The following is a 12,817-nucleotide window of genomic DNA, read 5'->3' on the forward strand; positions in this document are numbered from 1 at the left end:
GCACTAGTTTCATTTCAGGGTTGAGTCTCTAATGTGTTTTGTCCTCGTTTACAGTTTCTCTCCTCTGCTCTCGGTTTGTCACTTCCAACCGATATCAAACTGATCACAGACATTAGATCTTTTACATTGAAGGTTAAAGGGAAACCAAAGTTGCAGTCATTTTATCTGACGATTTTAATTTTATTTTAAATTATTGTCTATCAAGTGTAATTGTATTTATGATGTAATTTGGTTTTATGAAAATGTATGTTTTATTGTAATATGTATTTATTTAGATTGTAAGCCCAACAAGGGACAATTGTTGAAAATTAGCAGTAGCTATAAACCTATGTGCGGTACATCAGTCTCATGTCTTGCACCTGAACTATGTTTAACTGCACTGTCCCTTTTAAATAAAAAAAATAAATAAATTATCACGGTCTTTCTGTCTTTATCACAGAAGTCAAGATAACATATTACATGTGTACTGTTTATACTCTTTGTGTACTGGTACTGTACAAGACTCTCTCCTGTGCTCTCGATTTCACCGCATGTCTGTTTCACTCTGTGCTTCTAGTCAGTAGAGGCAAGCAGGAAGCAGAGACAACCGACATAAAGACAAGGTTATTTTAAATGAAGATAGCTCGTTGCGTTACTGTAGGAGAGAGTGTTTCTCAAAATGTACCATGGGCCCCACCAGCAAACTGTTGAGCCACTGCAGGTCAGTTGAGGCCAACCCGGGTGAAAACTATAAGGTGAAATAAGAGTTTGGTGACGTTTGGCAATTGCAACAACCTGTATTTAATGTGAATTTCAACTTAGACCATTTAAATTTAAAAATCATTGGTTCTGAATTCTTTAGGCATCTATAAAAAAAGAGAACTACTGCTCTAAGAGCAATAAAGTCTTCCATATATGGGTTAAACCACATAAATCAATGGGGGGGGGGTGACTCTTGCTCAGCTTTGAATTTGAAAAAAAGAGCAGCTGATAGGCAAAAGATACCCCACCCCCAACTCCCTAGCTGAGGCCCACCGCAAAGCTGTCAACCCAGGGGAAAACCACTGAAAGGTTAATTAAATATGCACTCGATGGCTACATACATGATACCACTCTATAAGACTGGAGCCAATGTGCCTCGGGCAAACATCAACCTCCTCAAAAGACGACGACCCACACAGAAGAAGAAAACAGCATTGTTCTTGTGTTTCAATGCAGAGCAGTATGGAGCAATAAGGACAAATGTAGCTCTTGTCAAACGTCCACGTTATTGTACCCATAATTTAATCTTTCCTTGCTGTGATACCCAAGCAAAGCTTTTAATGCCTCATTTGAAAAACCGAGAAAACAAAGGCAGGCCGAAGGGAACATCACTACCAGGTAGTGTTTCCTTGCAGTAATTATTTTCTCATTAACGAAAGACTATGAGGATGCTGAAAGAACGATGCAGTTAATGGAGCAAATGTTTCACTTGCTTTTGTGACATGAAACTGGCAGCATCCAGACTGTAAAATGTAAAAAATAATTTAAAGTATTATGAGATTCAGCCCAAGAAGCCTATTCCCCAACCCCAAACAAAGAGAATTGATAACACAGCCGATCGACAGTTTCAGAGATATGTTCCCCTCAGATGCAATCGATAATCCAGGAAATTGGAAATGCTATCAGCTGATGTTTGAGTTTGATTTCAATGTGACTTGACTGAGAAATCCAAAGTTTGAAATGCTGTTCAGTACGGTTACCTGCCTCAGCTGGTCTTCCTCTGCTTTGGTAATAGGCTGTCCAAGAATCCTTTTCAAACTAAAATATAGCAAAGATACCGTTTCTTTTTACGCGTGCGCCTGTAACTGTGGACCCACTTCCAACTAAAAACAACTTACAGTTACCGCGGCTTCCACATATCGTGACCAATTGAAGCTGCTGTCATTTTAAGTATCTGTAAATAGCAAACAGACCTTTTCGGCTCAGGTGTTCATATGGAGGTGTGAGCGACTGAAGCACTGACCTTTAGAGTAGTTGACAACTCCATCTCCTGAGCCACCAGAAATTCATCATGGAAAACACGCTCAGAAAAACTGGCCACAAATGTGTTTTTTAATAATTTGATGGGTTTTTAGTTTGGGGAAAAATAAAGGTTCAGTGTGAAAATGGCTACTAAAGTAGTGAGTAAATGGTTATGGAAGGAGGAGGCAGCCAAAGGGTCTGTGTTTACGCCCATGATCCACATTATTTATATTTCACATCATATTTTAATACATCCATCCATTCTTTGCTGCTTATCTGGGTTGCAGAGGGTGGCAGTCGCCAACTGAATGCATCTAAGTGTCCATTTAAAGTTTCTTTATGTGGCATCTAAATATGAGGTCAGAGAAGTCAGTGGCGCCACAGCTGCAGCGATCCCATCAGAAGATAGTCTCTAGTTACACGCCTGCCTGTCTGTGCACAGATACAGTAACAGAAATCGAGTAGCAGAAATCAAAACTAAGGCGGAGTTCGAACGTGGTTGCGGTCCAGACACAGAGTGCTCAGTACTTGTTAAATAATGCATTAATGTCTTATTGTTGGGCCTCAAGGTCAGAGGTTCTCAGTCTGAAAAGTGAGTCTAACACATGAGTGGCTCAACCTCTAAATATCTGCCAGTGACCTGTTTAAGGTTAGGTTCACGTAATCTGATTAATATGTAATTTTAACCTATATTGGTAAACCCAAAAGGAAATTCTATAACAGAAGTGGAAACGTGTTAACCTAACCAAGCCTTGTGGTTTCCTTTGGCTTGAATTGTTTGTTAAATGAAGGGTTTACTTCTACTGACCAGCAGGGGGCAACTCCTCCGGCTACAAAAGGCAGTGGTAAACTGACCCTCTGCACACTTGATCTATGATGTTAACACGGTAACAGCTTGAGGCTGCACAATGGGACCTCAGTAACCAATGGATGATGTAGAGTAGTGATCTCTAGTAGCCGTCAGTAATTTCCCTCTATCCCTCTCTTTCATGGTGACTACTTTTAAATTTGAAACGGGGCTGTTGATTGAGTGTGAGCAGCCATCTATAAGTATCCCATCAGTGCTGTGTACCTTGTCAGTGTTTACTAGTTAAACACTACCTAGTTTGTGCAAAGTCACACCAACACTAGTTTCTATTTGGGCTCATTTGTGTTTTCAGTGCAACTGGAGACTGGTCCAGGGATTCGTTTTCACCTCCACACCTGTCACACACACAGAGGTAACTTTTATGTTTACAAATATTGCCGTTTAAAGAGGTCCAACTAGTAAATCTTACTGGTCTGGTTAGGCAGTTAAGTTGGCGTGATCTGCGAACATTAATCCCAGCTTTGGAGTCTCTTTTGGCAACATAGTCCTCTTTTGTGTCACATTCCAGCGATCTCAAGTTTCCCTTCATTTATTTCCCCCTGCTCATTAGTGTTGTTCCTCCTTTTCTCTAGAAACCCGATGGTTGTCATAAAAGAACATCTTCAACAAATATTTCTGAACAAGCCACAATATGTTCATCTTTTTAGTGGGTTTCCATCCCATGGACGTCAGAGCTCTTGGTTTCTAGTGTAACAGGAGAAGGCAGCAGTGGAAAACAATGCCAATAATATTTGTGAGAAACTGAAGCAGAAACACTCAAGGCCTCAGCTCCACCCGGGAACTACAACTACAGCTCACCCAGGCCAGCGTTCCCTACACCAAACTGCAGGATGTATTAAACAATACAGCTGTCTGCCTTGATCCACTCCGACGTTTGTCTCCGCTACGATTATTCGCCTCATCCATCTCCCCCCCCCACGCCCTCCACACTCCTCCAGCACCAAATGAGAATCAGATGTTTTGGAGAGGAAGTACAGACCCCCGCCCATCCTGCTTTGCAGGGGAGGTGGGATAGCATCTGTGTAATAACGTGAACACATTGACAGGAAGTTTAAAATTCCACCCAAGTTCCAACTTCCACCGCTGGCCGGCAGCTGTATCAGAAACCACGCACTAGACCTGATCCATACAAACTCACACATTAGGTTTATAAATAAGCAGCAGCCGCCGTTACCTATGGAAACTCATGCAGCAGGATTTATTTTATCAACTGTTCTTGGAGGAATGTCTAAACTCGTTCACGAGGCTTAAAAATTTAGGAGCATGGCTTAGGGGACATCCTCTGCTGCTGCCGCGCCGTCAAAAGCATGACTTCCCTAAACAAAGACAAGGCCCCTTTCACCCCACAAATTCCTTGACAACTGCTGCAAGCTTCCTGCTGGCATTTGATATGCTCCATTTCGTTCCCATGACCGAACTCCAGTCACGCCGAGGCGGTTGAAGGCTCGTCTCGCTGACACTCTGAAGCGTTGCTGCACTCCCGACGTGAAACTTCCATCATCTCATCCTCTGAACCAGCGAGGGTGTCGCATCGAGTCAAACGTGATTTACATTTAGTTTTGCTTTCTGTGTCTCAAAGTGTGCAACAGCGAGTGTGTGTTTCTTAGTGCAATCACATGGGGAAGAGACAACGAGGAGCCGCTGTGGGTTATCGTGTGTAATTAGTTTCAACCTTAAGTGGTTGGGATGAAACCTTTCCTTTGGATTTGAGGAATTTTTTTCTTTTGGTTGAACCTTTTGAAATCTCTGAGGCTATCATCAGAAAAATGAAAAAATCAGTGCTGCACTCTCACTTAGAAAGCCCATATTTACCCACCCGGTTTTGGACCAGTGACCCTGTCATCACAACCACACTCGTCTTGACTTATGTCTTGACAGTGATTCTGCGCTGGCACCCCATCCACGCAAAAATAAAAGGAAAACCCCAAAACTGGCCTCCCCTCTCCAAGTCTTTGTCTCCTCGGCGGTGGGGGCAAACTTACCAAGCTGACTCTGTTTTTCCCAGCATGTGGTTGCCAGGTTGGACAGTTCCCGGTATTTCTCCGCCAGTTGGAGCTTGCCGTTATTAAGGCGAGGTCGCCGAGCGAGGCTCTCCTCGGCCAAACTCCGGTTAGAGGTCAGCAGCATCTCCCTGTCAAACTGGAGCTCCTGAAACTGTGAGGGGAAAGAAAAACAATTAGTGTTAAATTAGCTGACATTTTTCCCTCGTACATGCAAAGACTCTCGTGACAACCGGCTCATGAACAGCTGTGCAGCCACAGTGCTGCACAGAACAGTGAAAGTATTTGGGCAATGACACAACTCTTGTAATTTTGCTTCCGACTTTGACTGTGGTGTGTATAAACCATCAAAACGCTAATTGCAGACTTTGTGCTGTAATTCAAGAAAGAACTGCATCACCTGCATTAGGAATTACAGACATTTTTATACATAGCGCCTCATTTTCAGAGACTCAGAAGCAAGTGGACAAAAAATTTAAGGATGTTTTTAACACTTCAGTGAGAGATCGACTGATTGTGGACCTTAAAAATGATACACCTATTCTCTCAGGTGTTCTTGACAACACACTAAATATTGTGAAGGTTTTTTTTCTTAGAAATTTAAATAATAATTCTGTGATCATCCACTTTGTCTTCTGTGATTCCTTCTAAATAATTCGATTATTTGGGCTCCTCAGTCTCCTGTTGGCCACCTTCACATATATTGACATCCCTTTGGCGCTCCTGTTGCAATTTTAGCACCTGATCGACTTAATTTGTCATGAATTAACAGAACGAGGGGTCTGGTCTTCTGTGGCCATGATGCTGCTTATCAGTTATTAGTCTGACTACTTCTGAGTCCCTGAAAATGATGGCCTGTGCATAAAAATGCCTCAAATTCCTAAACAGTTAAAGTCATGCATTTCAGTCACATGTTCATTATTTCACCACAATATTGTTACACTGTCTCTCATTAAAAAGAAAACATGATATTTTTCTAATGTTCATGTTTTTCTGGGTTTTTAAAATTGAACAGTGTATATTGTTTTTCTTCCTCTACAGTTTCTTTGTGCCATGAGGGAAAAGCGAGGATCAGCCACTCATACTATCACTAATCGCAAGCACAACGAATGGCTACCAGCAAAAACTGCTGTGTAAAGAAAGAGGAACATAAAAAAAAAGCTAACGCCAAGGTTTAAAAGAAAACAAAAAAAACATCAAGTGTGATAACTATAAAACGCTGTTGTTTGCAGCCGTAATGTTGATAAAGGACTAAGATCTGGGTAAATGGGGAGGAGGAGTGGTAAATGTGATATTGTCACTGGAGCATGAGACCACCATAAATTATTAAAATCAAAGCCACTCCCTTTAAGTCTGGTCCCAGCAATAGCAGCTGGCGTCTCAAACACAGACACGATGCCACTTTGTGAGTTTCACAAAGTTAAAACGAGTCAGTGTCACACATTCCCGCCACTTTCTTTTTGCTCAATTGCTCGCTTTCAGCGGTCAGCCTCTTTGGGCCTGAAGCCCTCTGCATTGAGCCCATGCTGCACGGTGCATCTGTCTCGCATTTTCCGGGTCATCAAAAGGATGGATGAGTCTCAAAAAATTTGCAGAATTTGCCCTGAGGTCGAAAGAAGGATGACTGTGTGAGCTGCTGAAAAACAGGATGTCAGATCTTTTCATTCATTCTGAGGAATCAAAAGATAATACAGCTCAACTCACACTTACACTCCAATAAAGCTCCTTTCTTTCCTTAAACAAGAATCCAAACGGACGCATTTCCTGCCTCGGCTGGTCCGCCCAGTTTACCAAACAACAACTGCTGCAGTCTTCAGCGAGGGAGTGCTTTCTGTATTCTGATGCATATGCTGGCGGGGTTTACCGCCCAAGACAAATGACACTTCAGAGTCAGGAACTCTGCACTGGAGAAGACGAGGCGACGCATTGTTGTTGTTTTCTGCCACGTAAATGGCAATAAAAAAGGTGTTCCTGTTGTCTTAAACGAGGCTCAAGCCGCCAATTTAACACTCAGTCTGTGAAGAAATCGAAGGCCTTAAAAGTCTTTTCCATTAAAGAATTCTTCACGCAACACCAAGTAGTACCTGCAAGAAACGAAGCAGTGTTGCGCTGACAGTCTCCTGTCACAGCTTGTATGATTATGAAGACTTTCATAAAGGAGATATGAAAAATATTTCTATAAAAACAATAATGGCTCAAACGACAGTGTGTAAAATGTGGCGTCGCCCCCCTGCAGATTTTGTGAACCCACAGCAAATTTCGCCCACTCTTCTCAGAGCTTTATATCTTCTTCTAGCTCATTGTTTGGCTGTCTTGCCTGAAACTGTTTTGACTCTGACTTATCTCACAGCGTGCGGTTTTTTTTCTTGGTCACAGCAGGCGGCTGTACTAATCTCCACATGTAGGAGAAAAATATCAAATAACGCTGCTTGATTATTTAAAAAGAATCACCGTTATTTTCTCATTTATTCATCAACCTCACAAATTTCATGCATTTAATAAACCGTAAAAAACAGCTTTTAGTGACATCACTCCTCCAACGTGCTGACAAACAAACAAACTGCCATCCTTGCTGCGGCAACCCCAAAGTAATCTTGCGCGAGGTTACACAATGCCGTCTGCAAAATTTGTAACACAAACTGCAAAGCTGGTCTTGGCGGCACATCAGACACCTGATCAAACAAAATCTAACCAAAAGGTGAAGAGTGTACTGCGTTTCATAGCCTGAAAAGTGAATCCATGAATGAACATGATGCAGCTAGTGAGACATTGGCATCTTCTTCTTCAGGCTGTCAGATTACATCTCTGAGCTGGCTGGGAAACACCTCGGTATTCCCTCTGATAAAGCTGGAGGAGGTGGCTGGGGGTGGGAGGTCTGAACTTATCTGCTTAGGCCAAAATAAGCAAGATACTAAATAAAATACTAAATACTAAAGGGTACTAGCATTGAATTCCAGGTACTAGCATCAGTTCAAGCATTAACCCAACCCTACCCAGTGCAGGTCCAAATTGTATCCCAGTATCCCAAAAAGTGATGATGCAGTGAATTATGGTTCAGTCCCAACAGTAACATCTCCTCAACAAATGAGAAACCAGTGTGTGTTTAGTGTAAACAGATAAAGGGGATAAGGTTACATCTATCTGCCTCACTCCTACTCCACACACAGGTCTATACACACTGCTGTTTTTGTTATCAGATGACTGCATGGGCATTAAGAGTCATGTAAAATCATAGCTAAAGTCCTGATTTTATCACCCAACACAAGCATTTTATAAAATTGATTTCTCAGTTATATTAATGCGTTAAATGGAAGTTTGAAGCTACATGGTGGCAGCTACACTGATGCTTCGCGGTTGATGGCACTTTAGAGGTCTACACCAGCAATGCAGCATTATCGTCATACCAATTTTCTGAGGAAGAGGAGCTGAAACTAAGCTTTTAGATTAAACAAAGCTTTCAAACCAGCACTAGCAGCACTCTCCAAAATACCCTGATGAATGTGTAAATGATAAGTACACGAGATATTAAAAAGCCCTCCTTTTATTTGCAAAAGAGGGCTCTAAAGCGTTTGAATTTTTAAATACAAATGTACACCTCTGTTTTTAACCTATGACTCATGTACTGACAGTGAAGCTTTTCCTCTAAGACTTTATCATGTGGGATTTGTGGTTTAATTTAAGGCGAAATGCAAAGATTTCTGTCAAACAACAATGCAGACTCTCTGCAGACCACCCGAGTTTAATGATGCTCCACTGAAGGCCCACTCTGAGCCAGGAAAACCCTCAATAGCCTTTAAAAAGGCAAAATGGAGATTAAAATGCAAACCTTCTCTCATCAAAGAACTAGGAGGATTCTCAGGGAGAGCATTTCACCTTGAGCACCAGTGCCTTAGCCCAGTTTCAAAGTCATCCAGTCTGCACCAGAATGTAATGGGTTACTCCTTCACCCAAACACCACCTCCTCACCAATTATCATGAAATTTTGTCAAGCAAATTTTGAGTAATTTTACTCAAAGACAAAGAAGGTAAATGAATCTATTGGATGCCAGCCCTGTGTACTTGACAGCTTCCACGACATAAACCCACCCCCCATGTTTAATGTACAGCTCTCATCCCCTCCCCCAAGTCTTCGGCTAGTTGTGATTCTCATGTTCACACAGAATCACTGGGAAGATGACCTAGATCTGAAGGTTAGAGGTTGCGTGAGGTCTGTCTCTACCTAGTTTCCCCTCCGAGGATCATTTTTACCATTCTGCAAGATTAAAGAGCCCAGCAAAGTGGAAAGATCTCCAGACACCAAAAAACTACATCCGAACATGAAGTAATGAAGCGCAACTGAAAATACAACACAGCATGTAGCTTGTTGTGTAGCTGATTATAAATAGAGTGGTCAGGTATCCCATTTCATGCGGGACTGTGTGGCATTTTTATCCTGTGTCCTCTTGTTTAAAGTGAACATTTCTCATGCATAACTAAAATAACTGCTGTAAATGGGAAAAGGTGTTCTGAGTCTTTGCACGGGACCATAAAGACTCAATGCCATATCTTTAACATTATATTATTTGGACAGATCAAACTACCCCTAAGACAGGCTTAAAATGTGTTTCTATACAATCTTTACACCAGCTGAGATATTACATTAACTGACATATGACTCTAAAGAATTTGTTTAAGCAGTTTCCTCTGAACTAACCACTAAAGACTGGCTCAGGTTCACGCTTTAAGGCTTCAACAGATGATGCACGGCAGTAAAATAAAATGTCAGACTGATTATTTATGTTTGTTTTCTTTTAATGATTCGATTATTTAAGTTCTGTGTCATGACAGTGTCTAAATCACCATGGCAACTCGTGCTGAACACCTAACCTGGTTAGGAGCAGGTTGCATTGCAAGTTTTGGCTGAACGCTTCACGTTTTTTACCGATTATTTTATTTATAACATGCTTTAAGTGTAATACGGATAATCTGCTGGGCAAATATGTTTTATATGTGCAAGCTGCTAAGTTGTACCTGAGTAAAACCGCTGGATAAAATGCAAACTCCGTAACATTCACAGGATTGTGTTTGTGTTAATTTTGTGATGTAGAAAATGTATGAACAGTAATCTGTTCATATCTAATCTGCTGCGAGGTCCCTTTTACGCTTCTGAACTGCAGCTACAAGAACACATAGACACACAGTGAAAATACCTGTGTAATCATTCAAATTAATTTCACTTTGATCTGCCAGGAAACTAAAGCTATTTCCATGACTCCTTTATTAGGCTATGAGACAGTAACATTCAATGCTTAAATGTGTCCAGTCCCAAGTTTCAGAGCTCTAATGTGCAGCTGTCATCTTAAAAATAAAACAGCAGCACTGATAAAAATCAGCATTAACATAGAAAACTCGATTTCTTTGTTTTATCACTCTGGGTGCTAAATCACCAGATTAATGACCTTCTGCAGCATTAATAGCTTGTCTCATTTTCAATGTCGTTGCTTTTCACTGTTGCATTTTTCATGTTCTTTACAGATTTTTAAATCGCCATTTTATCATCATCATAATCTGATAACGTCTCTCGCGGGGATCATTTTCTGAGGAAGAACAGTCATGTGATGCCCGACACACCCCTTTTTAATGTGAGCGTACACAGAGCCTGAAGCAGAAAGTCCAGCTAGAGCCAGCTAAAGCAAAGAAACCCTGGCTTTGTTGAACTATGTTGGCAGCATATCCCTCAGGTTCCACATAAACACCACCCTCGCCCCACATTTAGTCTGAAGAGTGATTTAGATACCATTCCTCACTGATAAGGGTTAATGAAACAGCAAGCAGTGATTACGGCATGTGTAGGCTACAGTTTGTTTTGACATTTTATCAGCTTTCCAGTGGGTCGCTGTGTTGTTGTCACATCGTGTGAGCGATTTCTGATGTTCCCACAAGCTGTGCGCTCCGAACATTTTTGCAGTCGTTTCTCCTTTATGTCATACAGTCGCGCACACGTGGGTCTTGTTCAGCCTACCAACATCGGTGCTCTAATACCTGCTGAAGATGTCAGAAACTGTTAAGCATCCTGCAGTAATGCATTACACAGCTGGTATTCAAACACGTATCACAACAAAACAAAAGCAGGAACAAAAGAGGAATGAATGGCTCTCACAGATGTCAACCTGACTGGTAGTCAGACTGGTAGCTGCTCATTTTTTTTTTCCAACCAATTTAAGCTCCACATTATTATTGTTATTAACTAATCCCATACATCAGTGAAGCAGCAACGTTCAGAGCTTAAAAACTAAGCCAACCCAAAAAATTCCCCAAACAGCAGTTCTTCTAATGGCCACTTGAGGCTGCTCCCAAAGTGACCCTACTCCCACAGAGCCCTCCCAAAGTCAAACTGTCTAACAGCACTTCAGAAATAAGACCTGTTGGCACGAGTCTAGTTTCATTATACCAACTTGCTCAAAACTCCAGGTTTTAATTATATCTACGACACAGAGCTAGGGTCGTTTCTAATGATGTGACTCTCAAGCTTCTCCTGTCTCAGTAATACTACGTTTTATGCTGCTACAATGCAGAGGGTTGCAAACAAAGTGCTAAATAATTGCATTTCTTAATTATTTAGCTCCATCGATTTAAGCACACTTGCAGTGTTTGAGGATGACTAATCCACAATGGTTACGTTTCAGTGAACACGCTGTTGTTGTTACTCCACCCGTGGCTGTGAAAAAGCACTGCAATTCTATAGCTGCTGAATTCCAACTGAGAGCCTTTTCTGTTTGAGCAACCCCGAGGCAAAACTCATCCGAATGGGGCCCAAGAAAAAGACGTCTGGATACAACTGGTGTAGATCTGTCTGCAAGTGTCTGATTCATTAGATCCTAATGCATCAGCCTGATCTCACAGAAAAACACACAAAACCCCCAAACAACTGGGCTATGGATGCACACTCTCCATGGCAACCACTGGCTTTAACCCAACCAATGCTCTTTTTCTAAACTAAACTGATTAGTGTTTAATCCCTAAAATAAACCAAGCTGCCTTCCGCCACCAAGTCTCCAAACCTTGCTTTCCTTACACCTGGTCCCTGCACCTACACCTAATCTACCTACCTTTCATCACATGAGCCAGCTCTTTCCCTTTAAAGCCCCACTTTCACCCCCATCTCTCTTGCTGCCTTCTAACACAGCTTCCCCATTTCCTCTTCCTTTGTCTTCAGCCAACAGTAACACAGCTTCCACCGGCACCCTGTTGGACAGCAGCACCAGCGGTTGTTAACCCAGGCCTCAATCCGGTACAGAAGTCTAATTTTTGACAATCTGCATGTTTGTAACCCTATCCATTTATCCGGGCTTGGGACCAGCTCTAGGAGTAGTATTTAGTCTGTTAAACCTAAGAGATAGGTGTGTTTAGGCATTAAAATCCAGTTTCTTTTATATTCTAAACTAAAATGAGCAGCTTGGTCATCTCTAAACCTAGATGGTTTGATATCCTAAACGTTACTAGTGTGTATTGCCTAAACTGAACAGAGCAATTTTTTTAGTCCCTGAACCTAACCCAGAAGCTTTAATAGCCATGTGAATCATTGAATGGTTGGCTTGGGTCAGAGCAATGAAAATTTTGTCATCAGAGGGTAAATGTGTTTTGTCCATGGTGAATTTACATTACAATGCACCAAATAAGCATACGCCCCAGGCAGTGGACTTCAAAGGAGTGTAACAGGAGTTTTAGCTCTTCCGTAACAACTACAGAGTTTATTTTTATTTAAGTCTTTAACCCTAACAGAGTCGTTTTCAGTGAGAATTAAAAGCATGTTTTATTTGATAATTCATTTCATTTTTCCATATATTAATAGTGTTAAACTCTGACATGTGGGACTCAAATGGTGGTCTCTGATGTGAGCTGTAAATGATTCACTAAACCAACCAAACCACCCAGCCTCCGAGTGTGGACTTTTTTGACCTTTAGGGGAAAATGTTAATGTCATGAA

General features: G+C 41.6%; 1 protein-coding gene across 1 annotated transcript in view; it reads right to left on the reverse strand.

Annotated features, from left to right (window-relative positions):
- Positions 1–12,817, reverse strand: part of vps37d (VPS37D subunit of ESCRT-I) — a 53,928-nt gene that overhangs the window by 39,717 nt on the left and 1,394 nt on the right. The window contains exon 2 of the mRNA XM_087847487.1: positions 4,834–5,005. Coding sequence (XP_087703613.1) covers positions 4,834–5,005 — 172 coding nt within the window. The remainder of the gene's footprint in view (positions 1–4,833; positions 5,006–12,817) is intronic.

This window comes from Neolamprologus brichardi, chromosome 10 (genome assembly GCF_056152115.1).
Source record: "Neolamprologus brichardi isolate AB-2024 chromosome 10, ASM5615211v1, whole genome shotgun sequence".
NCBI classification, from domain to species: Eukaryota; Metazoa; Chordata; class Actinopteri; order Cichliformes; family Cichlidae; genus Neolamprologus; species Neolamprologus brichardi.